Here is a 26,549-nt window from a genome sequence, read left to right as displayed (position 1 = left end):
AAGGGGCACCGCGCACATAACTGGCTTTGTGTGTGAAGTATTTTACTACTGTGTGAAACAATCTCTCTTGATAAAATGGCCAGCCTCTGTACTCACTTTCACGATGAATGCACTGCAGCGAGCAGGAGCGAGCGGGCCGGCCGGTCGGCCCGTGACTGACGTCACTTAGTAACGCTCCTGCTTCCTGAAGTGGGAGGAGCGTTACTAAGTGACGTCAGTCACGCGCCGGCCGGCCAGCTCGCTGCAGTGCATTCATAGTACTGTGACAGTGAGTACAGACTACAGAGGCTGGCCATTTTATCAATAGGAGAGAGCTTGTTTCACACAGTAGTAAAATACTTTACACACAAAGCGTGTTGTGTGCGCAGTTTAGGACACATGAGGGGACACATAGGGCCATGAGGGGGACCAGCATAACATGCTATGTGTGTGTCATAGCACAGGTCCCCCACATAACAGCGCGTCCTAGCACAGGTCCCCCACATAACAGCGCGTCCTAGCACAGGTCCCCCACATAACAGCGCATCCTAGCACAGGTCCCCCACATAACAGCGCATCCTAGCACAGGTCCCCCACATAACAGCGCATCCTAGCACAGGTCCCCCACATAACAGCGCATCCTAGCACAGGTCCCCCACATAACAGCGCGTCCTCCACAGATCCCCCATAACTATGTCATACCCAGACGCGTCAGCGGCTCATATGGAAAAATCCAAGCAAATAGACCTCTAGCACAATTTCCTTAAAATATCGCATCGCATATCGTTATCGCAATTTTAGGGCCCTAATCGCAATCGCACAAAATTCCCATATCTTGCAGCCCTAGTATAGACTAGTTGTAATGATGTCTGCCCATAGAGCAGGGATGGCCAACCTGCTGTTCTCCAGCTGTTGTAAAACTACAACTCCCACCATGCCCTGCTGTAGGCTGACAGCTATAGGCAGTCTGGGCATGCTGGGAGTTGTAGTTTTGCAACAGCCCCAGGTTGGCCACCCCTGCCATAGAGTATATATAGAGACTGGAGATTCAGCTCCCTAGATCTCTCACTGACAATCACCATATAAGACATTATAGAGACATATAGATGTGAATAAAGCACTTGGGGTCAGATATAACACTATAAGACATCATGTCTCTGCTGTTTGGTCTCTCTGTACTTCCCTCCTTCAACCCCTTCTCCATATACCTATATGGGAATATATAACCTGATCTTTCAGGCTAGGGCTACACGGCAACATGTGTTGTGCAACACTTCATGTAATGTATTCCAATGGTGTTGCAACGCATCAGATTTTTTGCGACTGTTGAGCTACTTTCTTATGGCACAACAATAGTCGCCATGTAGGTGTATCATTTTATGTCGCTGTGTAGCCTTAGTGAGCAGGCAGCCTGTTTTGGTCTTATAAATGGATTTCTCACAAATCTGGGGGGACAGGTGATCAGCACTACGGACAGAGGGTCTCTTATCAGAGAAAAATGCAATGGGGTATACAGACAAAAAGTATCATGGAAAGATTTGCAACTCTTTAATGTTTTAGACCCATTCTGGACCAAAACACTGTAGTGGGAAAGAGGCCTAAGGGCTCATGCAGACGACAGTTTCCATTTTGCGGTCTGCAAAACACGGATACCGGCCGCGTGCGTTCTGCATTTTGCAGAATGGCCAGCCGTACCATGGAAATGCCTGGTTTTGTTCACAAAAACAGAAACAAATAAGAGATGCTCTATATTTTTTGCGGGGGCCTTGGAACAGAAGTACAGATGCGGACACGGTGTGCTGTCCGCATCTTTTACAGCCCTATTAGAATGAATGGGTCCACATCCAAATTATGGAACAGATGCAGACACAAATAAATGGTCATCTGAATGGGCCCTTCGAGTTACCTACACCGGTCTAGCATACTGATCTTCAGGGCGCTAATGCACGACAGTGCTGCCGATTCACCACTGTAGGCTGAGCTGGACGTGCCTCTGTCTCGGGTTGCAAGTATAGGTGCAAACCAACAATCAGCAAGAAATCCTGACAACCATCTACAACCACTAACGCACACGTGATATAGCAGCCTTATAGAGGAGATTTAAAGGGACCCTGTCCTTAACTTTATGCTGCCATCAATTGAGCCCATCACTGTCATGGCAGTCTGAGAATAGTCATGGTTATTCATGATCTCTGGCTTTACCCGGTCACTTAAGAGGATTGACAGTTCTCTCGCAAGGTGAAATTGCTAGTCAGCAGATGGGTGGGGAGAACAGGAGATCATTAATACCTGTGACTCTTCTTGGGCAGCCATGACTCTTTTCCAGGTCTGGGCTATGACGATTGTAAAGCTGGTTCTCAGCCACCACTTTTAGCATGAGTGATATGCCCTAAGATCAGCATGTGACACTACTTAATGCTGCCTTAGGATAGGCAGTCAGTTTCTAAGGCATCTAGATAAAAGACATAAAATTACAACGCAAGACAAAAAGGAAGCTAAAATATTTCCTGGCAGTGAAAGGACTGCAGCTTTCCCACCAAACCAGTCTTCCATGGTCACAGAGTTGGTTGTATAGCATGTGTACAGTTTACAGGATATCAGCAGATCTTTACAATGTCCATATGCAGTAGCTCGAACAATAGCAATACCACAGCTCTCCACAAGAGGGCACATGTGAACTACCTGTATAAAAATAACCAGACAGAAGGAGGAAATCATGGATGTCATATGCACCAGTATTACAGATTCAATTTCTCAGGTACAGTGGCAAGTCGGCTGAACAGTAAATCTGTAAAAGTGCTGTAAAATGGATCAATAAGGTTTGAGTGTTACAGTGGGGGCACGATCAAGGGGTCTAGATCTGTGTCATTTATGTTTCCAAACTCAATATAGAAGATCAGACAACGGCTGCTGCCCATCAGAGCACAATTCTCTAACCTGAGCAATGCAGGAAAACAATGCAACTTCCCTTGTGTCTCGAGTCTCACTGTGATGTAAAAGCAAAAAAGATAGAAAACTAAAATATATATATATATATATATATATATATATATATATATATATATATATATATATATATGTCACGGGCGTGCCGCGATTCACCGCCCCTCGCTACATCACCCCTACTGCCAATATGCCTCCCTGGATATGCCGATGAGTGCCGTCTTACCTGCTCCAAAAGCTGAAAGCCGCCGCAGTGTATAACTTCAGCTGTGTTCGCTTCACGCCACACCGCCGCTGCCCCTGTCATGAGCCGCCGCTGTATCTGGTGTACTGCCCTGAGAAGCTGTGGGACCGTGGCTATACCGCCACACTGAAAGCTGCCACTGTGTTACAGCCTCAGCTGAATTTGCTCTGCACTACATTGCCGCTGAACTGCTGAGCCGCCCCCAGTAGCACTGGCTGCCTTAAGCTGTAGTACTGTACTGAGCTGCCCCCAGTAGCATTGTCTGCTTTAAGCCGGGAACCTCCCGGAGAAGCCGTGGGACTGTGAAATTCCTGGTGCTACCTACCTACCTTGCCATACACTGCACTACTGACCCCTGAACCTCCGGTGGACGCATTGGGCCAGGGAAATCGATCACCTAGTGGTCAAGTGGTGGTCTCTGTCCCTGTTGATTACAGGTTGAAAACGCAAACTGGCCGCGCTGAAGTGTTAATACGCAGGGCGGCCACGCTGAAGAATCTAGGAAGACCCCACTTGGAGGACACTTGGATTTTGCAATCTGGGATACCAAGGATACGTAAGATTTCCCGTTATATAAGATATGTAGTATTGCTTGTTCATAAATATAGAGGTTTGAGTAACATTGGAATTTGATAGTAACGCTGAAGCAGCAAGAGTTGGGGGCTGATACTCAATCCCCTTTAATACCTCTGCCTTTGTCACTCGAGGACCCCTGAATAAAGCAAGTGTTTGAGGCGGACAAGGGCAGCAGGGCATTAGGGGTTGATATACGGGGGAACAAAAACATATTTAAAAAATAAATAAAAATAATGGCTCCAAAACTACTGAACAGAAAGTCTGTGGGAAATTCATCACCAAAAGGAGGTGCAGTACGGAATACCATGACACAGTTAGATAAATATCTCAAATCCCCTCCCCTACTAAGTAAGACAAGGAGTAACCAGAAGCAGTCACTGCAAATGGAGGATTAATTCCGCAGGGGACCAAAATGAAAAAGTGGCAGCGTTCGGCAGAAGGAGATGGGCCTCACACGAATATCACTTCTGTCATACTACATATTCTCGTGGAATTAGCGTCTATGTTCATAGACAGGTAGATTACGACCCAATAGAACAATTAATTGACCAAGAGGGTCGATACATCTTTCTCCACTGTCGTTGGCAGGGCCAAAGGAGTATTATTGCCTTCATCTACATCCCACCTCCTTTTACAGTAGCGGTGTTATGTAAATTGATGGAATACATTTCATTACGAGAGGAGTGCCTGGTGCTGGTGGTGGGCGATTTTAACTCGGTCATGGACGTAAAAGTAGACAGGATATCTACCATAACTAATTATAAACAAAATGCCAGTTCAAGTACATTACTATTTAGAATGTGTAAAGAGATGGCATTGGTTGATATATGGCGGTCCCGTTACGGAAATAAACGAGCATTTTCCTGCTTTAGTAATACATACAGGTCCATGTCTCGAGTTGATCTGGCCCTTGCCAGCCCCGGGCTTATCAATAGGGTTAGGAAGATGAAATACGAAAGCCATGGAATTTCCGACCACTCCCCGGTCATGGTATTAATTAACAGTTTGAAAAAGTCAAACAAATATAGGATTTTTAAACTTAACCCTTCATTGGATGACATTGATAAGAGATATGGATAAGATTAATACAGAAATTGAGTCCTTCTGGACCGACAATGTTAATTCAACACATATTCACATGGTCTGGGACTCGCTAAAGGCATACCTACGAGGATTATATTCATATCAAATTAGGAAACACAAAAACTCCTTCGCCCAAACACAAAGAGAATTAGAAGGGATGATTAATCAATTAACCAAGGAGATCACTCAGCTAAACACCCCAGAAAAACAAAACCAGCTAAAAAAAGCGCAAGATGAATATAAACAATATCTATATAAAAAAGCGCAGAATAAAAGGTTAAGGACCTTTAGCGAGTCTGGTAAACCAAGTAGATTGTTATCCACTATAATTTAAAAAAAAAAAATCAAAGAAGGAGTAATAATATTGTCGGCCATAGGACAGAGGCAGGTAACACCTTACGAGACCCCGACGACATCCTAGGGGAATTTACCCGATATTTTTCTTGGCTATACCAGGCGGGGCCTTATAGATCAGGGAGAAAAAATAGATCGGTATCTAGACGATATTAAGATCCCGGAATTTGACAAACAAGATATAGAATGGTTGAATAGACCGATTCAACTGATTGAGTTACAAGACACGTTGAAATCCATTAAGGGCAATACATCCCCAGGGCAGGATGGTTTTCCATTCGAACTATACCGTAAGCATGAGGGAATTATTCTCCCTAAAATGCTGGAAGTATTAAACCAATCATGGATACTGGGCTCGCTACCCCCCTCCTGGATGGAAGCAATTATTACCTTAATCCCCAAAAAGGGGAAGGACCCGTTACTAACAGCCTCTTACCATCCCATCTCTCTGTTAAACACAGATTATAAAATCCTCGCCAAACTGTTAGCTAATAGATTAAAAACTGTAATCCACAAAGTCGTCCACGCTGACCAAACTGGGTTTATTCCCAGAAGTAACATACAGGACAACGTGAGGAGGGCTTTTTTGAACATACAGACGGGGGAGGACTACTCCATCCTGTCTCTGGATGCGGTCAAAGCTTTTGACAGGGTGGAGTGGCCCTTCCTCTGGAGAGTGTTGACACGGGTGAAAATAGGCGAATACGTCTCCAGATGGGTCCGCATCCTGTATCAAAACCCCGTATCCAGAGTCCGAATCAATGGGGAGTCTTCGTCACCTTTCTCCTTGACTCGTGGAACTCGTCAGGGATGCCCCCTCTCCCCTCTGCTCTTCTCGCTGTTTCTGGAACCAATGGCATGTAAAATTAGAGCAGACAAGAAAATACAGGGCTTTAGTTGCGAGGGAGAGGTTGATAAAATAAGCTTATATGCAGACGATATTTTGCTTTTCTTGGGGAGGGGATATACGATTTTATCAAGGATTATGGAAACTGTGGACGACTTTAGTGGCTTATTAAGACGTCCAGGACTCCGGGTTATAAGTCCCGGGTTGGCATATTGGATCTATCAGACTCTTTATTATATCTGGGCATCTACATAGGGACTAAACTAGAACAGTATACGAAAATGAATATACTGCCAATAATAGACAAAGTAAGGGACAAAATAAGAACGTGGCTAAAACTCCCCTGGTCACAAATCAATCGTATTGCTCTCATAAAAATGACATTACTACCAATGTTACTATATGTACTAAATGCAAGCCCAATAACGACTGAAGATAAGTTCTTTAATAAACTGGAGACCCTTTTTAACAAATTAATATGGGGTCGCAAACGGGTTAGAATTAAAACTACAATACCTATACAAAGAAGAGGGAGGACTATCTGTCCCCTTTCTTAAAAGGATATTATGTAGCTGCACAATTGAGAAATCGAAAGAATAACTGTATACGGCTAATTTTTAGAGAGGAATGCAGACCATGGGAAGATCTTTCAGATTTTGGAAACGGGCACTATTGAGAAGAAAACAGCAACCAATCCATTTAGCAGAATGCTTAGGCATATTTGGAAACACGTTAGGCTTATGGTCGGATTATCCCAAGCGGTTCAGTTTACCCTTCTTTGGGGGGAACGTTTGTCTACCGCAAGTCAGGCAGTTAGTGGATATTGAGTATTGGGAAAAACAGGGGATACACTTAATTTCACAGGTTCTTCACAAAAGGACAGGTTAAGCCATTAACCGAAATCCTTTCAGACACTACACTAGGATTTATTGATACATTTCGACACGAACAGCTACGACACGCTATACACCACACCAACAATAAGAATTATTTAAATATTGCACGGAACACCTTTTTAGATTTGTGTTATGATACGACATTAAATATCCCTGCTATATTACACATCTATGCAAAGTTAAAATATGAATATACAAAATCAGTTACATTTAGAGGTGAGGTAAAATGGGAAAAAGACTTGCAGAATATAGAACCGATCCCGTGGGATACCGTATATAGAAATATTAAAAAGTCTACAGTTTCTCTTGCTCATACATGGATTCTTTTGAAAATCATACACCAGTATTATTATATACTATTTATAAAGACAAAGAATCGAATTGCTATAAATGTAATAAAGATAGAGGAGACTATAAACACCTACTGTGGGAATGCCCAGGTATAAAGGATTACTGGAGTAAAATATTCCAGAAATTGCAGAACAGCTCCCCGGTGAAATATGAAGCTTGTATTGAATATGTGATTCTTGGCACCCTCCCAGAGATAAACAAAAATAAAACTGAGCAATTACTCTGGTTGAGGGGTATAGCCCTCGCCAAGATAATAATAGTCAAATATTGGGGTTCCCCGAAATACCCAAGTTTCCAGGAATGGTTGGAGTATATGTACAGGGTTAAGGAGTAAGAACACAGTCTTACCCAAACAGTGGGGGAAAAAAGTAGTTTGCATGCAAATATGGGGTAACTGGAAATGAAAACACTTAGAATCACGATGGTAGCTCCACGGAAAAAGGGGTTTAAGGGAGGAATGGGAGGGCAAAGATAAGAGGGAAATTTAGCATAAGATGATATTATGTTGTTTGTCTATTTGATATTAAGCTGGTAAATTGTGGATTTCTATTTTTGAAAAAAAAATAAAAACACATATACTAGTGTTCTATAGCATAATCCTGGAGCCTTGCACGGGCTGAACTGGTGCACTTTGGGTTAAGTCTCCTGCTGTGGCTATATAGACAGGCTTGTCTGGAAGCAAAATATAGGCTCAACTTTGCTAACCTGTAAGGATATGTTCACAAGTCTCGGGTCCAATGGGGATTTCAGTGAGCATTCTGCATCAAAAGCCACATGTAATCTACCAACATTCTACATACAGTGCAAGTGAATGAGATATTTTACCTAACCATTCATATGCAGCGGGAAAGAATACATGTGAAACTAGAAAAGCTACAATTTCTGGGGAAACTGTGTGAAGCGTTCTTGCTTCCACCAGTAGTCTACCACTGGAGTGGGCGGAGAAACTGGGTGGAGTGGCTTGAGTAACTGTGGAAAGGTTGGACTGGGCAGAGTAACTTTATGCCTGGAGTGGGCAGAGTAACGTTGTGGAGTGTTTGGAGTGAGTAAAGATAGTAAACATTACACTAACCAATTGATTGATCAAATTTTAAATGTGCACATGGCAAGCTTGATAAAAGTTGAAATGCATTTCTCACCATTTATTTATGTAGCACATTTAATTGCAATGTTGTTGCCCAAAGTGCTTCACAGTTACATTAAAACATACATTTATAAAAACATTAGCAGACGATTTGTGTAGGTGTGCTTGAAAATGAGGGAAGTGTTGGCAGTTTAGAAATCATGTCCTGATTTTTCAGCTCACACTCTAGCTTTTGTCACTCTGCTGGCTGCTCACACACCTTGGTTCCTATGGCAACTCACTCTACAGCAAGGACAGAGAAGAGTGGTTAAAAACAAACTGCTCCAACTTACTCACTTAAAAATTATAAATCCTACAGCAAAGAGCTTTATATTGTGAGAATCACAAGACCCAGACCTACATTTTGATGCATAGTATGTCTTCAAAATATTAAAAATGAAGGCACAGTCACAGTTTAGAAATTACCTTTCAAATTTGAGGTGGCTAGAGTAGACTTTCAATGAATGTCAATGGGCGGCGTGAGTTGCAATCAAATGGTCATATTGTGAAAATGCTATGGCTAAGGCCTCTTTCACACTTGCGATGTCCGGATCCGGCGTGTACTCCACTTGCCGGAACTACACGCCGGATCCGGAAAAACGCAAGTGAACTGAAAGCATTTGAAGACGGATCCGTCTTCAAAATGCTTTCAAGTGTTACTATGGCAGCCAGGACGCTATTAAAGTCCTGGTTGCCATAGTAGGAGTGTGGAAGCGGTATCCTTACAGTCCGTGAGGCTCCCGGGGCGCTCCAGAATGACATCAGAACGCCCCATGTGCATGGATGACGTGCCATGCAATCACGTCATCCATGCGCCTAGGGCGCCCTGACGTCACTCTGGAGTGCCCCGGGAGCCGCACGGACGGTAAGTATACTGCTCCCCCGCTCCCCACTACACTTTACCATGGCTGCCAGGACTTTAGCGTCCCGGCAGCCATAGTAACCACTCTAAAAAAGCTAAACGTCGGATCAGGCAATGCGCCAAAACGACGTTTAGCTTAAGGCCGGATCCGAATTAATGCCTTTCAATAGGCATTAATTCCGGATTCGGCCTTGCGGCAAGTCTTCAGGATTTTTGGCCGGAGCAAAAAGCGCAGCATGCTGCGGTATTTACTCCGGCCAAAAAACATTCCGGTCCTGAACTGAAGACATCCTAATGCATCCTGAACGGATTTCACTCCATTCAGAATGCATTAGGATAAAACTGATCAGGATTCTTCTGGCATAGAGCCCCGACGACGGAACTCTATGTCGGAAGAAAAGAACGCAGGTGTGAAAGAGCCCTTAGCCGTGGACATTTTTTAGTGGCAGCAGGGATAGCTGAATGTTTTGATTTAAGATTTGTGTAGGTGGGCTTGAAAATGAGGGAGTGGTGGCAGTTTAGAAATCAGGTCCTGATTTTTCAGCTCTCACACTAGCTTTTGTCAGCTCCAACTCTAGTTTTGAACATTCCGCCATTTATTTCTATGGGACCATTTTCGCCACAAAAACACCAATATTTTGTGAACCATTCGGCAAAACATTCCACAAAGTAATAGCACACCAATTGGGAACAATCCGCACGTTTCAGTATATTACGGTCTATGTAGTGTGAAAAACTGTGGCAGGAGTTAGGGTGGTAAATTTGGCTATAATAAGAATATATATGTGAGATAACAGTAAGTGGTCTTGCCATGTAAGAACACTTAACTATTCCCACCCGTGATAACAAAATGCAAGTTCATTCTGCTCACAAATTCCACTCTAAAAATTTAGCCCACTAAATTGGACTAATATTTTTGCGGAGCCACCAACCCATCTCCTGCACATCCTCCTGCGGAGCCACCAACCCATCTCCTGCACATCCTCCTGCGGAGCCACCAACCCATCTCCTGCACATCCTCCTGCGGAGCCACCAACCCATCTCCTGCACATCCTCCTGCGGAGCCACCAACCCATCTCCTGCGGAGCCACCAACCCATCTCCTGCGGAGCCACCAACCCAGTTACGCCGCCCTCGCAACTTTCCCTAAAGGGGGTGTTGTAAAGGCGGGAAGGGGTGTGGCCATCTACCCCAAGAAATGTATCCTTATTTATACCAGGTTTTCTGGCACAAATGAAGCCAGAAATCTACAGCAGCTCTGGAGAGGAGAAAAAAAACCACAATACCACTCCAACAGACACTTAGATATAGATACATTGAATGCATACCACACCATGAGCTTTTCCTGGCATATACAGCAAACATAGGACTCTGAAGTACTATGCTTTATCGCAAAGATCCATAGTGGATGGGCTTCACTTTCAAGGTGCTGTCCACTTCTATCTTGTTAAAAACATCCTTCCATAATAAGCTGATCATACAATGCTCCACATCAGCAGAAAATGTCACAGGAACCTATAGCAAATCCACTATGGCACCACCACAAGGGTAATGAAGCATTAAATGGCGTGTGTCACAAGAAACTGGTTTATCTCTTGCATGTGCACTTGGCAGCTGAAGGCATCTGTTTTGGTCCCATGTTCATATGTGCCTACCAAGGAGGTAATAAGGAAGGGTGCTGTCGCGGGGTCTGGAAAATCCAATTACCGGTGAGTGTAATCATCATTTTTCCCTTCCCCCACGACAGCACTACAGAGAGAGATTATAGAGAAGACAAACCCTTCCTTACAGGTGGGGTCACCACTTGCAGAACCTTTTTACCAAACAGAAGTTCAGAGACAGGATTCATAGAGAGGCCAAACGAAGCGCCTGAAATTGAAGCCAACAAATTTTTCCTTTGACAGCCACTGCCACTCTGAGGAACTGCTGATGCAAAGGGTGTATGGGGACGTGAAAATAGGTCTTTCAGATCCAAGAATGCCATAGTAGATGAACTGCTGATGTTACCGTCTCCATCTTGAATTTCTTTAACAGAAGGAACTTGTTTAGTTGCATCAGATTTATAATTCTGTGGAAAGAGTTGTCTGTTCCCCCTTCCCCTGTTCTGCCAATGGAACTGGCACCTGTTTCCCTAATAGTTTTAAGACTTCTACCTCCATAACCAAAGAACCCTGAGCCTTTGTAACTACGAATCTTTGAGGAGGTCTTACCCGAAAATCTAATTTTAAACCTTCGCCTACGAGCCTTCTGACCCATACTCCTGCCACCTTTTCCCATGCAGGAATAAAAATAAAAAATTAATTTAGTCTTCCTCCCACAGAACTCCTGACGTCATTGCTGGGGTGTTTTTTTAGGCTGGGTGGAGAAACCTACGAACAGGAAGCCCTTTCCCCCCAAACCCTTTTGATCTAGAATTTTGTTTTTGGTTGCTAAATTGGCACCTACCTAGAAATCTAGATGAGAAACTAAAGGTACGTCTGGATCTGGAAAAGGGGGTAGAAGAGGAACCTAGAGAGAATCCAGGAAGCTTATTTTTCTCATCTGCAGCCATTTCTAAAAGGGAATCTAAATCAGGCCCAAACAGAAACGGACCCTGACAAGGTATGCGGGACAAGCTCTGCTTTGAGGACAAATCCCCACCTCTCCAATTCTTTAACCAAAGCGCTTTGCGAGCAGAATTGGACAGGGAGGATGCCCACGCAACCAGTTTGACCGAATCTACAGGAGCATCACAATAAAATCAGCTGCCTTCTGTAAAGTAGGCAAAGAGGCTAGAATCTGCTCTCTTGGACACTTTTCCCTAATCTGACATTCCAAACGTTCCAACCAGATAATTGATCTGGCCATAACTGTGGTTGCAATGTTTGGTCTAAAAGCGGAAGCCACCACTTCCCAGGTGTTTTTTAGACAGGAATCTTCCTTCTTATCTAATGGGTCCCTCAGAAACCCCATATCCTCAAACGGTAGAAAGGACCTTCTTAGAGATCTTAGATATAGCCACGTCAATCTTTGGTGCTTTATCCCAGGAGGAAGAGGGTTCTTCCTCCAAGTGATATTTTCTTTTAAAACCTTTAGGAATAAAAGCTTTCTTATCCGTTTTTTTCCCACTCTGTCGATGAGGGCCAACACACTCTTATGCAACGGGAAACATCTATGTCTCTTCTCTTGTCCCTCAAACACTAAATGGACCATAGATTTATTATCTTGAACATCCTCTAAGTCCAAAGTGTAACGAATAGCCTTCAATAACTTGTCAGTATCTTCCACAGGAAACAATGATCTACCCGCCATCTCATCTTCCGAGGAAGAGGAATTTTCTGAGTCGTATGTGTCTATTACTTCCTCACTATCAGCTGAAGAATCCGCCTCTGATCCCCAGTCTCCTACGGATTTCTTCTGACGTTTACATGACTTCAAGGAAACATACTTCTGACCTGATAAGTGATTTTTTTTAATTTTTAAAGAAAATTCAAACCGATTCCTCTGCCACCATCTTCTCTATACACTGCTGGCATAGCTTTTAGCATATGAGGAAGATAAGGAACATCTGCACAATGCACATTCTTTATTCATTCTCTTGGCCAAAACTTTCTTAGGCGTTGTCTAAAGAAAAAAAATAACCAGACATCAATACCATCTCATTTGTTGGGCACTTACCAGGCGAGAGCAGTCACCACAACCACGTTGGCATCTCCCGGCCATCTTGTCCTTTTAACTGCTCCTGCCCCCTTCCCAGCATCTGGAACGCATATACAGCCTCCTCAAACCGGAAGTGCATCATGTGGAAAGCACATCTTACCAGAAGTGACGTTCACAGGAACTCTCACACTATCCTCCTCCTCTGGACCGCACGCAGTAAAACAGGCCTTCCGGATACACGATTCTTCCATGGACCCCGGCCGCATGTGTTGGAACTTAACACCCCCCCCCCCCCCTTGGGGTTACTTCCCTTCTCACTCCGATGTTGCGTGGCCTCACTCCCCCTGAGGAGCACACACGCACCTGCTGCAAGAGCCAGGTGGAAGCCCCGGACAACCAGCGGCTCCTAGGGTCCTGTCAGCCCAACGTATGGGCGATAGACCCCAGAAGGTATTTACCACATAGCCCTCCAGAACATAACTGGGACTTCTAGGCTACCAGTATGAACCTCAAAGTTAAACTGCAGGTCTCCCACTCCAGGGACAGGAAACCACTGCAGGTTTCCTGTCCCTAGGGGTGGATCTTCTCTCTCTGTGATGCTGTCCTGGGAGAAGGGAAAAAAATGTTTTAATATATGCAAATATTTCTAGGTGTAACAACAATGCCCCCATTGATCCTAGAGGCTAATTTGCATATATTAAAACCTTTTTTATATTTTTTTTAGCAATGTGGGCTCATATGAACATGGGACCAACACAGATGCCTTCAGCTGCCATGTGCACATGTAACAGGTCAGCCCTTTAAAAGGGGTTCTGCACTTTCATTTAACTGATAATCTATCCTCTGAATAGATCATCACTGACGTCACGACTAGTATCAACTAGTGTGGGAGCGGCTAAGCTCCATTCAAGTGAACAGAGCTTAGCCCCACCCACGCTAGTTGATACTAGTCGTGACGTCAGTGGTAAACAGTGATAAGGCTGCGGCGCTGCTGGAGCGCCGCTGCCTTCTCAAACAGCTGATCGGCGGGGGTCCCAGAGGATAGATCATCAGTTAAATGAAAGTGCAGAACCCCTTTAAAGGGGGTTTCAAGGAGTAAAATATTGATGACCTATAAGGGTCTGACTTCCAGGACACCTGCTAATCAGCTGTTTCTTGAAGACCGGTTATCAATACAGTACTCCCGTAAAACACCATTAAAGACATTTCTCCTTGAAATATGATACAATAGTGTACATGAAAGGTCCTCAAGAGCAAAGAACGCTCTTTGTAGGTGCTCCGTCCTCTGGCTAATAGATGAGGGCCCGAACAGCACATTTATTGCACAAAACTGGATGAGACAAATCTCAGTTGCACAGTGAGCTCCTGAAACTGGGAATGCAGTAAAGTGATGGAGAGGTTAACCACTCCAGAACTCTAATCTTGTATGTAAAATTGCCATCTGCTTCCTACGACTATATATAAACCACAGAGATCATATATACAAATGCACACAATAGCTATCATCATCTGGAAGGAGGAGGAATAGCCATGGTTACATAATTTCATTTCTAGAATGCTCAGATAATCAGATGCAGGACTATTTTTATATCCGAATTCCAGAAGAGCAGTGATAACCGGCTGCAGCAGCTGTTGACCAGGAATATTGGCAAAACCATGGGGGTCATTCTGCTCGGACACCAGAAGACCTAGAATTCCTGAAAGTACCTAGTTTCTTCATGACTCAATAAAATGAAGGTGTTGTATAACCGCTTTGACCTTTTCTTGTATAAAAAGGTAAACATAAAAGTCAGTGACGCTCAACCATCTCAAAGGCAAATTTACATTAGTCAAAAAAAGAGTGCATCAGCCATGAGAAGCGGATTTAAAAAGGTTTGTGGTTTCATGTACAGAACGCTTAATCACTACACGATAAAAGGTTCTGGAGTTTTCTCATCCACTTTGTATATGAATGATAATGCATTTTCATGGTCTCTGTACGGTACCCAAAAGGAGAAACATTTTACTAACAATGTCACATTATACAAGGAGTCTTAAAAAAGTTCCTGCACCTTTATATTTTTGTTGGAAACTGTGAGTAGTAATGGGTCATGTGACTAGTCGGACAAGCCAGCTGCCCTTGCAATTTAGTATAAAAGAGTTGTCACACTGTGGAGAAGATGGCTGCAAAACTTCTAAATTGCACCAAAGCGAAACAGCGTTCCATCATACACTTTTTGTGGGCAGAATGTGCACCGACAATGCTCAAACCCACAATGCAGCCCTCACATTGGAAACCCTCAGACTACTGAAGTGGGAGGTTGTGGAACACCATGCTTACAATCTAGATTTAGCATCATCTGATTTCCTCCTTTTTGGACCACTCAAAGAAGCTTTAAGAGGAAGAAGAATTTAATGTGATGTGAAAGCAGCGGTGCCTCAGTGGCTACGCACTTAAAGGGATTGTCCGGGTTCAGAGCTGAACCCAGACATACCCATAATTTCACCCAGGCAGCCCCCCTGATGTTAGCATCAGAGCATTTCATGCTCCGATGAGCTCCCTTGCCCTGCGCTGGATTGTGCAGGGTAAGTTTTTATTTTATTTACAATAACACTTCAGCAGTGTGTTCGGTGAGGTCATCAGCTCTGATGGGCAGGCTTTGTCGCTGCCCTAGTTGTTTTACAGGTTAGGGCCGCGTTAAAGCCCGCCCATCAGTGCCGGTGACGTCCCCGAGCTCACTGGTGGGCAGAAGCCTCCACCCGGCACCCATTTGGAGAGCCTGGTTTGTCACCGAAACACCAGAAAATTCCTTTGTCCTGCGCGATTCAGCGCAGGGCAAAGGACAGCATTGGACCATGAACTGCTCCAATACTCAAGTCAGGGGGGCTGCCTGGGTTAAAATAGGGATATGTCCGGGTTCAGCTCTGAACCCGGACATCCCCTTCAACCAAAAATATTATTTTACTGACGGCGCTAATAAGTTGGTACAATGTTGGGGGGGGGGGGGGGGGGGGGGGAGTGCAAAGGAAGGTGACTATGTAGAAAAGTAATGTAATTTGATTCTGAAATTCTTAGTTTCTTAGTCTCTGAGTGGAGAAACTTTTTGAAGACCTCTCATAGTACATAGAGTCAGGTTCATAAATATTGGGACCGACACAATTCTAACATTTTTTAGCTCTATACACCACCACAATGGATTTGAAATGAAATGAACAAGATGTGCTTTAACTGCAGACTGTCGGCTTTAATTTGAGGGTATTTGCATCCAAATCAGATGAACGGTGTAGGAATTACAACAGTTTGCATATGTGCCTCCCACTTGTTAAGGAACCAAAAGTAATGGGACAATTGGCTTCTCAGCTATTCCATGGCCAGGTGTGTGTTATTCCCTCATTATCCTAATTGCAATGAGCAGATAAAAGGTGCAGAGTTCATTTGAAGTGTGCTATTTGCATTTGGAATCTGTTGCTGCCAACTCTCAAGATGAGATCCAAAGAGCTGTCACTATCAGTGAAGCAAGCCATCATTAGGCTGAAAAAACAAAACAAATCCTTTAGAGAGATAGCTAAAACATTAGGCGTGGCCAAAACAACTGTTTGGAAAATTCTTAAAAAGAAGGAATGCACCGGTGAGCTCAGCAACACCAAAAGATCCGGAAGACCATGGAAATCAGCTGTGGTGGATGACCGAAGAATTAATTCACTGGTGAAGAAAACACCCTTCACAACAGTTGGCCAGATCAAGAACACTCTCCAGGAGGTAGGTGTATGTGTGTCAAAGTCAACAATCAAGAGAAGACTTCACCAGAGTGAATACAGAGGGTTCACCACATGATGTAAACCATTGGTGAGCCTCAAAAACAGGGAGGCCAGATTAGAGTTTGCCAAACGACATCTAAAAAAGCCTTCACAGTTCTGGAACAACATCCTATAGACCAGGCATGTCCAAAGTGCGGCCCTCCAGCTGTTGCAAAACTACAACTCCCAGCATGCCTGGATAGCTTACAGCTATTAGGGCATGCTGGGAGTTGTAGTTTTGCAACAGCTGGAGGGCCGCACTTTGGACATGCCTGCTATAGACAAAACGAGACCAAGATGAACTTGTACCAGAGTGATGGGAAGAGAAGAGTATGGAGAAGGAAAGGAATTGCTCATGGTCCTAAGCATACCACCTCATCAGTGAAGCATGGTGGTGGTAGTGTCATGGCGTGGGCATGTATGGCTGCCAATGGAACTGGTTCTCTTGTATTTATTGATGATGTGACTGCTGACAAAAGCAGCAGGATGAATTCTGAAGTGTTTGGGGCAATATTATCTGCTGATATTCAGCCAAATGCTTCAGAACTCATTGGACGGCGCTTCACAGTGCAGATGGACAATGACCCAAAGCATACTGCAAAAGCAACCAAATAATTTTTTAAGAGAAAGAAGTGGAATGTTATGCAATGGCCAAGTCAATCACCTGACCTGAATCCGATTGAGCATTCATTTCACTTGCTGAAGACAAAACTGAAGGGAAAATGCCCCAAGAACAATCAGGAACTGAAGACCGTTGCAGTAGAGGCCTGGCAGAGCATCACCAGGGATGAAACCCATCATCTGGCGATGTCTATGCGTTCCAGACTTCAGGCTGTAATTGACTGCAAAGGATTTGCAACCAAGTATTAAAAAGTGAAAGTTTGATTTATGACTATTGTTCTGTCCTATTACTTTTGGTCCCTTAACAAGTGGGAGGCACATATGCAAACTGTTGTAATTCCTACACCGTTCATCTGATTTGGATGTAAATACCCTGAAATTAAAGCTGACAGTCTGCAGTTACAGCACATCTTGTTTGTTTCATTTCAAATCCATTGGGGTGGTGTATAGAGTCAAAAATTTTAGAATTGTGTCGATGTCCCAATATTTATGGACTTGACTATGTGCTTGCTGTATACAGCTCACAGAGCACTGCGTGAACTGGATACAACTATATTCACCTCTCAGCTATAATTGGTATTAGCCTCGTAGCGGTCTGCAGCCACCGAATCTAAACAAAAGTGCTTCCATTAGCGATCAGCAAGTAGAGATTTTAAGAATGAGGAGGAATTCAGCTTTCAGAGGACACATCACATCCTCACACAACTAAAATTGTCCACACACACCTTTAGGCTTGCGCTAAACTCTTTTGAAGACTGTTCTGGCAGAGGATGTGGGGGCTCTTTTTGTCTTCTTCCTCCCTGCTGTTCCCCTACAATCGGCACCACTAGTTTTGGTGCCAGATACCAGTGAACAGTTGGGTGACAACTTGCCGGTCGGTTTGAAGGGCAAGGCTATTTTATTTATTTTTTAAGGAAAAAAAGGCCACAACCAGTAATGAGCAAGTTATGCTGCCAGTTTTAGATGGACATGACAGGTCTTCTACTGGCCATCAATTGTGTGCACCATTTCAGCACTCCATTGATCATGGAGATGACTAGACCGAAAACACTGTCTAGCTGTGGAGCAGCCAGGTGAGCAGTATATCATCACACCCCCTTAAATACCGTAAACTAAAGACAGCATTGTTCATGTGACAATCATTAGACGGATGATTCAATAGCATTTTAACATAGGTGGTGTTCAAGTCAGACTTTTTTTTTTTTTTTTTTTGTGTTTTTCTTTGTGACAAAACTTTGTCTTTGCTAGGGACAAAACTGTGTGTGAAGGAGCTGAAACAGGTATTTAAAATGTCAAAAATATTCTGAACAAAAGGTCTGCCTGGGATATATGCAGTCACCCTCTCACATTGTACACCGCTGAGCCATATTATGACCACCTAACATCCAGAGTATCAACCATGTGCCGTACGGACAGCAGCTAGATGGGCTGGGAGTGACTTAATAAGGTCCAGGTAGGTTGTCACAGGTATCTGGAGCCAGGCTGACTGCAGTGCATCCCACAGCTGCTGGAATCCATAGAGTGAACATGACAATCAAGGTGGTCCCACAGATTCTTAATTGGGTTTAAGTCTGGGAAATTAGGGGGCCTAGGTAGTACTTGAAGTTTTGGCCATGCTTTTCCAACCAATGTCAGATGTTTCTAGCTGTGTGACATGTTGCATTGTTTTGCTGGAAGATCCCATCCACCCCAGGGAAGACAATCAGCATATATGGGTGTACGTGATCTGCAAGGATAGATTCATGCCCAACTCTGCCACCACCAACTTGTGTTCTTCCCATCAATTGCTGTCTGATGTTTCTCACCTGACAAGCCAATGTACTTTTGTTTGATGAAGCAGAAAACGTGACTCATTGGAAAAGACAACTATACAGTGGAGGTCCAGTTCTGATACTGCTCCGAACATGGAAGCCTTTTCTGCTGATGAAACTTGCTTAGAAGTGGTGCACTGACCATTGGTCTACTTCAGAGCCTCATATGAAGTAGGGTTCACTGAACTGTTTTAGACATATCTGGTAGCCCCTTGGTTCATTTTGGTGGTGAGCTGCTCCACCGTGGCATGTCAGTGCGCCCTCCTGCACCTTTGTAGCCAACGGTCACCTTCACATGGTGCCATTTGTCCACTCACCATACATGTTCACCTAAGCCAAAATTCATCCCTTTTTGCAAGTCCCCCCTTTCACTCATGACAGCAATGAGGGATATGTGTGCATACAGCCTACATCACACACTTTATATACCCACCATGCCAGCTCACCACATGTGATTTCCTTCCTGAACTACACACTGCCAACGTCAAAAGTAGGAAGTGGTCAAATGGGACTCCACTGTGCATGTTGGCGACGTGTACTTTACCAAAAACAAGTGAAGAACAAAACCTAAAGCAAAGTTTCTAAAGGTTACCATACACATGACATAACTTGTGACCATTTCTACCTACACCACCAATAAACATGCAAGCTTGGCAGAGCATGCAGGTTTATTTAAATGTAGAGCGAGAAATAAGCCACTGCCATACCCCTCTGTTCACCCGCAGAACCCCCTGGCAGCAGCTCATCCCGTGTGGGATCAAATGAGGGGATCCTTCTTTCCCTGCTGTGTGAGGGAAAGTCTGGAGATCTTCATACACATTAGACCATCAGTCAATTCAACCAAAACTGGTGGGTTTGAGTTCTAATGTGGATGGCCACCCTGACCTACCTGCTGTTCCTCGGAAGTTTGTCGGAATGTACATACCCTGAAATAACTCAGTCACACAAATACAACCAGTAGGCACAAGCATGGAGGCGTTAGGACGCTCCAAAGTGGACCTTCAGGCTGGTTCACACAGGACTGATTTTCTGCAGCTTTTCAGCCTGAAATCTTTTATTCTTTGCATTGCAAAAGTGGAAATCCACAATGAAACCCGCAATATAAATTGGCATGCTACAGATTTACATCCGCACCACGGGTCAGCTTCTGCTGCCGACTGAGAATTGGTAAAAGATCATTCACTTTGCTGGTACCATACAACATGAAACTCCGCAGCTAATCAGTCACGTGTGAACACAGCCTTATGTCTCATTCACTCGTCAGTGTTCGGTCAGTGATTTCCATCGGAGATTTAGAGCAAAAACCAAGTGCGGCTCTAAACACAGAACAGGTGCAGATCTTTCCCTTATACCTCATGTCTGTGGAGGCTCCAGTCCTGGTTTTGGCTCACAATCACTGATCGAACACTGACGTGTGAATGAGGCATTAAACAGAGAAGTGGCTATGTCACAAACGGTCACTCATTGGACAGGTAAGTGCCATGAATACTTAACAGGACTAAAATTCTTGTATCCAGTTACAATCCCTATAAACTCCCTTTACAAATGCAATGGCTCAGCAGGTAAGAACATGCTCTGGCGGGGTTTCTCAGCTTAATAAAGGGGTATTCGGCTTCTAACAAGTTAACCATCAGATTGGTGGGGGTCCGACTGCTTGGACCTCCACCGATTAAGAACAGGGGCCCCAAAACCCAGCAGCAGGACGCCACCAAGCAGATAGGGGGTAACTTGTTAGAACCGAAATACCCCTCTAAGACCTGAAGTACTCCTAAACCCATCATGATTTCATGAGATCCCATCTTAGGCTAGGTTCATCTATAAAGGTAAACTTTAGGTCAAATTTATGTAAATTTGTATGTTAAAAAAAAAAAAAAAAGCCAATGTGGTCCATGGGGTCCAACAGGGGCTGTCCATACATCATATGATGGACCCGGCACTGAAGGGACTTGTAGAACAGAGGAGAAAAACTGAAAAGTGCCACAGATGTGAATCTTGCCTAATGGGCCTTTAATGCAGACCGAACATCAGGGACTGTCTTCTGATCATTGCTCCATGTGAACCTACCACTGATCCCCCAACAAATGCCCCAGGGTGAACAGGGGATGACTAAGACAATGAAAACTGTAAGAACTGGAATAACTGGCCTACGTATTACCTGTTTATAGGGATTGTAACTGGATTCAAGAATTTTAGTCATGTCAAGTATTCATGGCACTTACCTGGCCAATGAGTGACCGTTTGTGACATAGCCACTTCTCTATTTAATGCCTCATTCACACCGTCAGTGTTCGGTCAGTGATTATGAGCCAAAGGGGCCGGCAGACATGGAGCACACCCACAATATAGAAAACTGTTCTAGAAAGAAGGGTTGTCCACAGCCATGACAAGAAACGGATGGACAACACGCTTGTCTGAGGAACACTGTATGTATGCTGCCAAAGATTTAGAGGTACAACTATGTGCAAGAAAAAAACCAAAAAACAAAGCTGCCTCACTTAAACTTTTTGAAGTGTCAAGGCACCGTTCAAAGGACACTGAAAATAAGCCACGTGACCATCTCCTTGCTTCACATGTCCTGCACAATGCTGGACCTCCTGGGTCCACACAGCTCCACCTCAGCATCCTCTAGTGGACTACTACTTTATAACAGTATTATAGGAGTTATCCCCTCTCCGCAGGATGATGGAGCGCTAGGTCGAGAATGTGTCCTGCTGCCCCACTCCTTCTCTACGGGGCGGCGCTATACTTGGCTATCTCCAGCACTACCATAGAAAAGGAATAGCGCGGCAGCGAGGACAGGACCCCCAAGGATCAGAAAAAGGACCCGTCATCCCTGCTAACATAACTTTTTTCAAAACCTATTGCAGTGATGGCTAACCTCTGGCACTCCAGCTTTGGTGAAACTACGACTCCCAGCATGCTCCATTCATTTCTATGAACAGCCAAGCAAGTGTAAATCTTGGGAGTCGAAGTTTTACCACAGCTGGAGGATAGCCATCACAGGCCTATTGTATTCCCCCATGAATGAGCAGTTCTTGGATCTCTGCTTTGTGTTGTTCCTCTCATTCTTTGGGGGGACTTTGCAGGCTCCATTCTCTCTGTAGGTGCGAGTCCTAGAGGTGGGACCTGCACCTATCAGACATTTGGGGGAATATCCTAGCGCTATGCCCCCAATGTCTGAGACAAGAATACCCCTATAAAGGGGTTTTCCCCATCTCAGACAATGGGGGCATATCGCTAGGATATGCCCCCATTGTCTGATAGGTGCAGGTCCCACCTCTGGGACCCATACCTACAATGAGAATGGAGGGGGAGGAAAGAATGGAGGGTGCACTGCCCATGCACAACCACCCTCCATTCATTTCTATGGGGCCGCAGAAAAATAGCTGAGCGTTGGCTCGGTTATTTCTATCTGCCCCATAGAAATTAATGGGAGCAGTGGCCGCGCATGGGCAGTGCGCTCCCATTGACTTCTCTTAGAGCAGCGCTTGGTGGTGGACGGACCCCGGGAAATCCGGTATCCTCCAACCACAAAGAGCTCCCCGCTCCATTCTCGTTGTAGGTGCAGGTCCCAGCGGTGGGACCCGCACCCATCAGACAATGGGGACATATCCTAGAGATATGCCCCTATAGTCCGAGACGAGAATACCCCTTTAACTTGACAACTGGATGTCATCACCCCCCTACAGTGTGACAGTGACAGACAGAACCTGTAACACTCACTTGTCAATTTCTGAATACATTTTAGGAGGAGCAACAGAGGAACAACACAACACAGATTAGATTATCCTGAAGTGCCATGTCACCACAAGTATCTGCTAAACCAGAAACGTCAGTAGAAGTGACCTCACACATGTCCCTGACAGCTACACATGCCATCACCACAAGCATCCTCAGGGAGTCACGTGACAGGGCACCTATAATTACCACTTCTATTTAGGGCAGTGACGTCACATCCTCTGATGCAGGTTTTAGGGCAGATGAATGAATCCCCAGGCGATCACACACTCACCCTTGGCCTCGCAGTCAGCGCAGTACTTGTTGTCATCCTCCCGCAACATCCGGGACAGTATAGCCTGGTGCTGCTCGTTCAGCTTCTGGGCCTTCTCCCTCTCGGAGCGGGTGGCCATGTCTGCGGGCAGCGGGTGGGGACACCAATGACAGCTGTGACGATGAGACAGCGGCGGTCACGGGGCATACAGAGTGGAGCACCGCGGGATAGAGCAGGCACGAGCGCTCCCCGTACACGGCTACCTGAACCGGGGAGAAGAGGGAAAGACTGCAGCCTCCGCTCACTGTCACACACAGTTCCGGGAACCTTCCACTATGACGCCGCTATCCCCGTCAGCCAACCAATCAGGACTCGGCCGGCGTTCTGACGTCAATGCACTCAGTCCAAACCCCTCCTCTTCCGGGGAAGAGCCCGCCCCCCGGCTAGCTCTTAGCTCTGGCAGGAATGTACTAACAGGTGTGTGGTGGGCGTGGCCTGGATCACCTGTGTGACGTGTCAGTGCCCATCACCAGCACCTTCCTCATTCACATGAAGTGGTGCCCTCAGAGGTCTGCACACAAATGGGCATCCAAAGGTGGACCTGTCACCTGCTTTATGCTGCAGGGTTGCCCACAGTGTAGAAATGTCTGGACAGTCAGTAAATAGGCGACTTTTTTCCTGTGTCCTTGAAAAAAAATGGATGTGTCCATGATTGTTTTTGAGGCTGCTAGTACTTGATTAGTTTGGTGGCAATTCTCCTCATTTTACAGCTGGCAGTAAATGCTGGTAATGAGTTTTCATCAGTAGATTGAGACATGGATTACTTAGAATTCAATATGATTTTCCAATTGGTCTGTAAAAAATGGCAGCTGTCCATGATTTTGGGATAAGTTGTCCAGAAAAACTAAAATTTTGGGTTGGCAACCCTGTCTAGCAGATGAGTCCACCCTGGCCAGCTCCTGGAAAAGAGGGAGACCTTCCAGACTCCTTGAAGAGCTGGCCCATCTCCAAAACAGTCCTCCATGAGCTCCAACTGGATGCAGCCCCAGGGCCCATATGTGCTCAGAGAGGGCATGATGTATCACATAGGGGGAAATCGGACAACGGGTTTCGTATTCCACAATCGGGCTTCTCCTGGTATCCAGCTGCTGAAAGCTGTAAGACAATGTCGTCACTCCAAGTCGCCCTCAGCCGCAGCAGAAGAAAGTAGGGGGCAGGTTCCCTTTAAAGGGTTAAATTACTTGGGCCAATTATGGCAGGCACACAGATAGGAAAGTCCCACATCAAGTCCAGGCTGGTCCAAAGGGGTTCTGGGCATGAAAATAGGTATCAAACTAGGCAGGTTTGCCAGACTTCACTGGTTTCCATAAGTACAATGTTAGCAGCTCTAGAAGGATTAACGTCAGCATCGCCAAGGAGTTAGTCTTCTGGACCAGTGACCCTCTAACCTCGCCACGTGAATTGTCAATCTCCACCACAATAACCGCCATGTTTTCAAGAAATCACCCCCATCCAATTGAGGGCGCCTTCAGATGCCGCACTATTTGTTACAGAAAATTTCTGTGAAAAACCGTTCCGTCCATCTGAATGCGGTTGTTTTGCAGGAAGCGCATGGATTTCTGCAGATGAATGGACCTGGATTTCAGTCGCCCTAAAGAAACAAAACCCGCCACATCTAAAACTGGTAGTTTAGAGAGCGTAGAATACCCGATGTGCTAGAACAGGGATAGATCCAGAGTGGAGGACTAGTAAAACACGCAACATGAGTCTGATGGGGTAAGTTTAGACAGGCGGTCTATCACAGGGACTGAGGCTGGATGATACCTGTGATGCAGGATAGACACTTTTCCCTGCCACTACCAACCACTGGTTGGCACATCCTGCTTTCACACAGTTAGGCCTCATGCACACGACCCTTGTTCTGGTCTGCATCCAAGCCGCAGTTTTTGTGGCTTTGAAGTGAAGTGGTCCGCATCCAAGGGGCCGCAAAAGATGTGGACAGCACTCAATGTGCTGTCCGCATCCGTTGCTTCATTCCGTGGTCCGCAAAAAAAAAATATATAAACCTGTCCTATTCTTGTCCATTTTGCAGACAAGAATAGGCAGTTATATCAATGGCTGTTTGCAAATTGCGGAACGCACACGGACGCCATCTGTGTTTTGCGTACCGCAAAACACACAATGCTCATGTGCATGAGGCCTTAGTGCTTGATCACTGATTGTGAGCCAAAACCAGGAGTGAAGCCTGCACAGACATAAAGGTATAAAGGGAAAGATTTGCGCTCCTCCTGTGTTTTTGACCTGCACCTGGTTTGGGCTCAAAATAACTGATGGAAATCACTGATCAAACACAGACTGCGTGAAAGCAGCGTTAGGCCCCATTCACACGACCGTATTTTTGGCAAAAAATGTAGACCCATTTATTTCAATGGGTCGACAAAAAAATCCAGACAGTACACAGTGTGCTGTCCTCATCCGTATCCCCATTCCGCGGTCCCACAAAAAAATAACATTTCCTGTTGTCCGTTTTGCAGACAAGAAAAGGCATAGTTACAATAGAGCCGCAAAAAAACGGATGCAGTTTACACAAATCTAAGGGCACGTTAGTAAATGAGAGCCACGTGTCTCCTAAAGGCACCATGTTCTCTAGAATAGGAGATGTACTGGGAGATGTTACTTTTTTCAATGTTTTATATGGAATTATGCGTAATTATGGACCGGTAACAGTTCTGAGTCTTCTGCCTGACTTATCTTTGAGGTTCACTACTGGGTTTGGCTTTTAAAACCCACCCCATGTACACCTGGCCTTCCACATCAATCACAGTTAGGCCTCATACACACACTGTACTTTCCAATCCATCAGATGATATATGCTCCATACATCCCCAGATCTGTACAGTACTGTGTGCCACCATACAGGCTTGTGAATACGGAGATTAGCATCAGTGTCATTCTTTCAATGCAATTCAAAATTTGAGGTGTATTCCCAGCTTTGACATTTATGACATGTTCATGTCTGGTAGACACAGGTCCCACCCCGTCCATGGTGGTCCTATCCAGGCAGAGAATGTATGAAGAGGTGGCCGCACATGTGCGCAACTTTCTTCATCTGCCTCTATGGGAGTCGTGAAAATAGGCAAACACCTTTTTCGGCTAATTCCCATAGAGGTGAACGGAGAAAGCCACAGCAACCTTTCCATTCATCCTCCACCCTACCTAAAGGCATCACTCTACAACTCTAATACAGTTCCTGTATTTCCCGCTCTATAAGATGCACTTGGAGGAAAAATGGCAGTGCGTCTCATAATGCAAATACTAATGAGCGCTTCCATTATGAAACCTCTCGTTAGTACAGTAGGACCAGGGAGCGGTGAATATAGCGGGTTGTGGCTTTACTCCTTGCTCCCTGGTCTTCTCCAGGTGTAGCGGACTATGACCTGGCGCTGTGCGACG

General features: G+C 45.0%; 1 protein-coding gene across 2 annotated transcripts in view; it reads right to left on the bottom strand.

Annotated features, from left to right (window-relative positions):
* Positions 1-23,461, bottom strand: part of SMAP1 (small ArfGAP 1) — a 217,423-nt gene extending 193,962 nt beyond the window's left edge. For both annotated transcript variants that reach the window (XM_044290199.1, XM_044290200.1), the window contains exon 1: positions 23,118-23,461. In XM_044290199.1, the coding sequence (XP_044146134.1) occupies positions 23,118-23,235 (118 nt within the window). In that variant the 5' untranslated portion in view covers positions 23,236-23,461. The remainder of the gene's footprint in view (positions 1-23,117) is intronic.
* Between the last annotated feature and the right edge of the window lie 3,088 nt (positions 23,462-26,549).

Source organism: Bufo gargarizans, chromosome 4 (genome assembly GCF_014858855.1).
Source record: "Bufo gargarizans isolate SCDJY-AF-19 chromosome 4, ASM1485885v1, whole genome shotgun sequence".
In the NCBI taxonomy this organism is placed as follows: Eukaryota; Metazoa; Chordata; class Amphibia; order Anura; family Bufonidae; genus Bufo; species Bufo gargarizans.
This window is presented reverse-complemented; position numbering and strand designations above follow the sequence as displayed.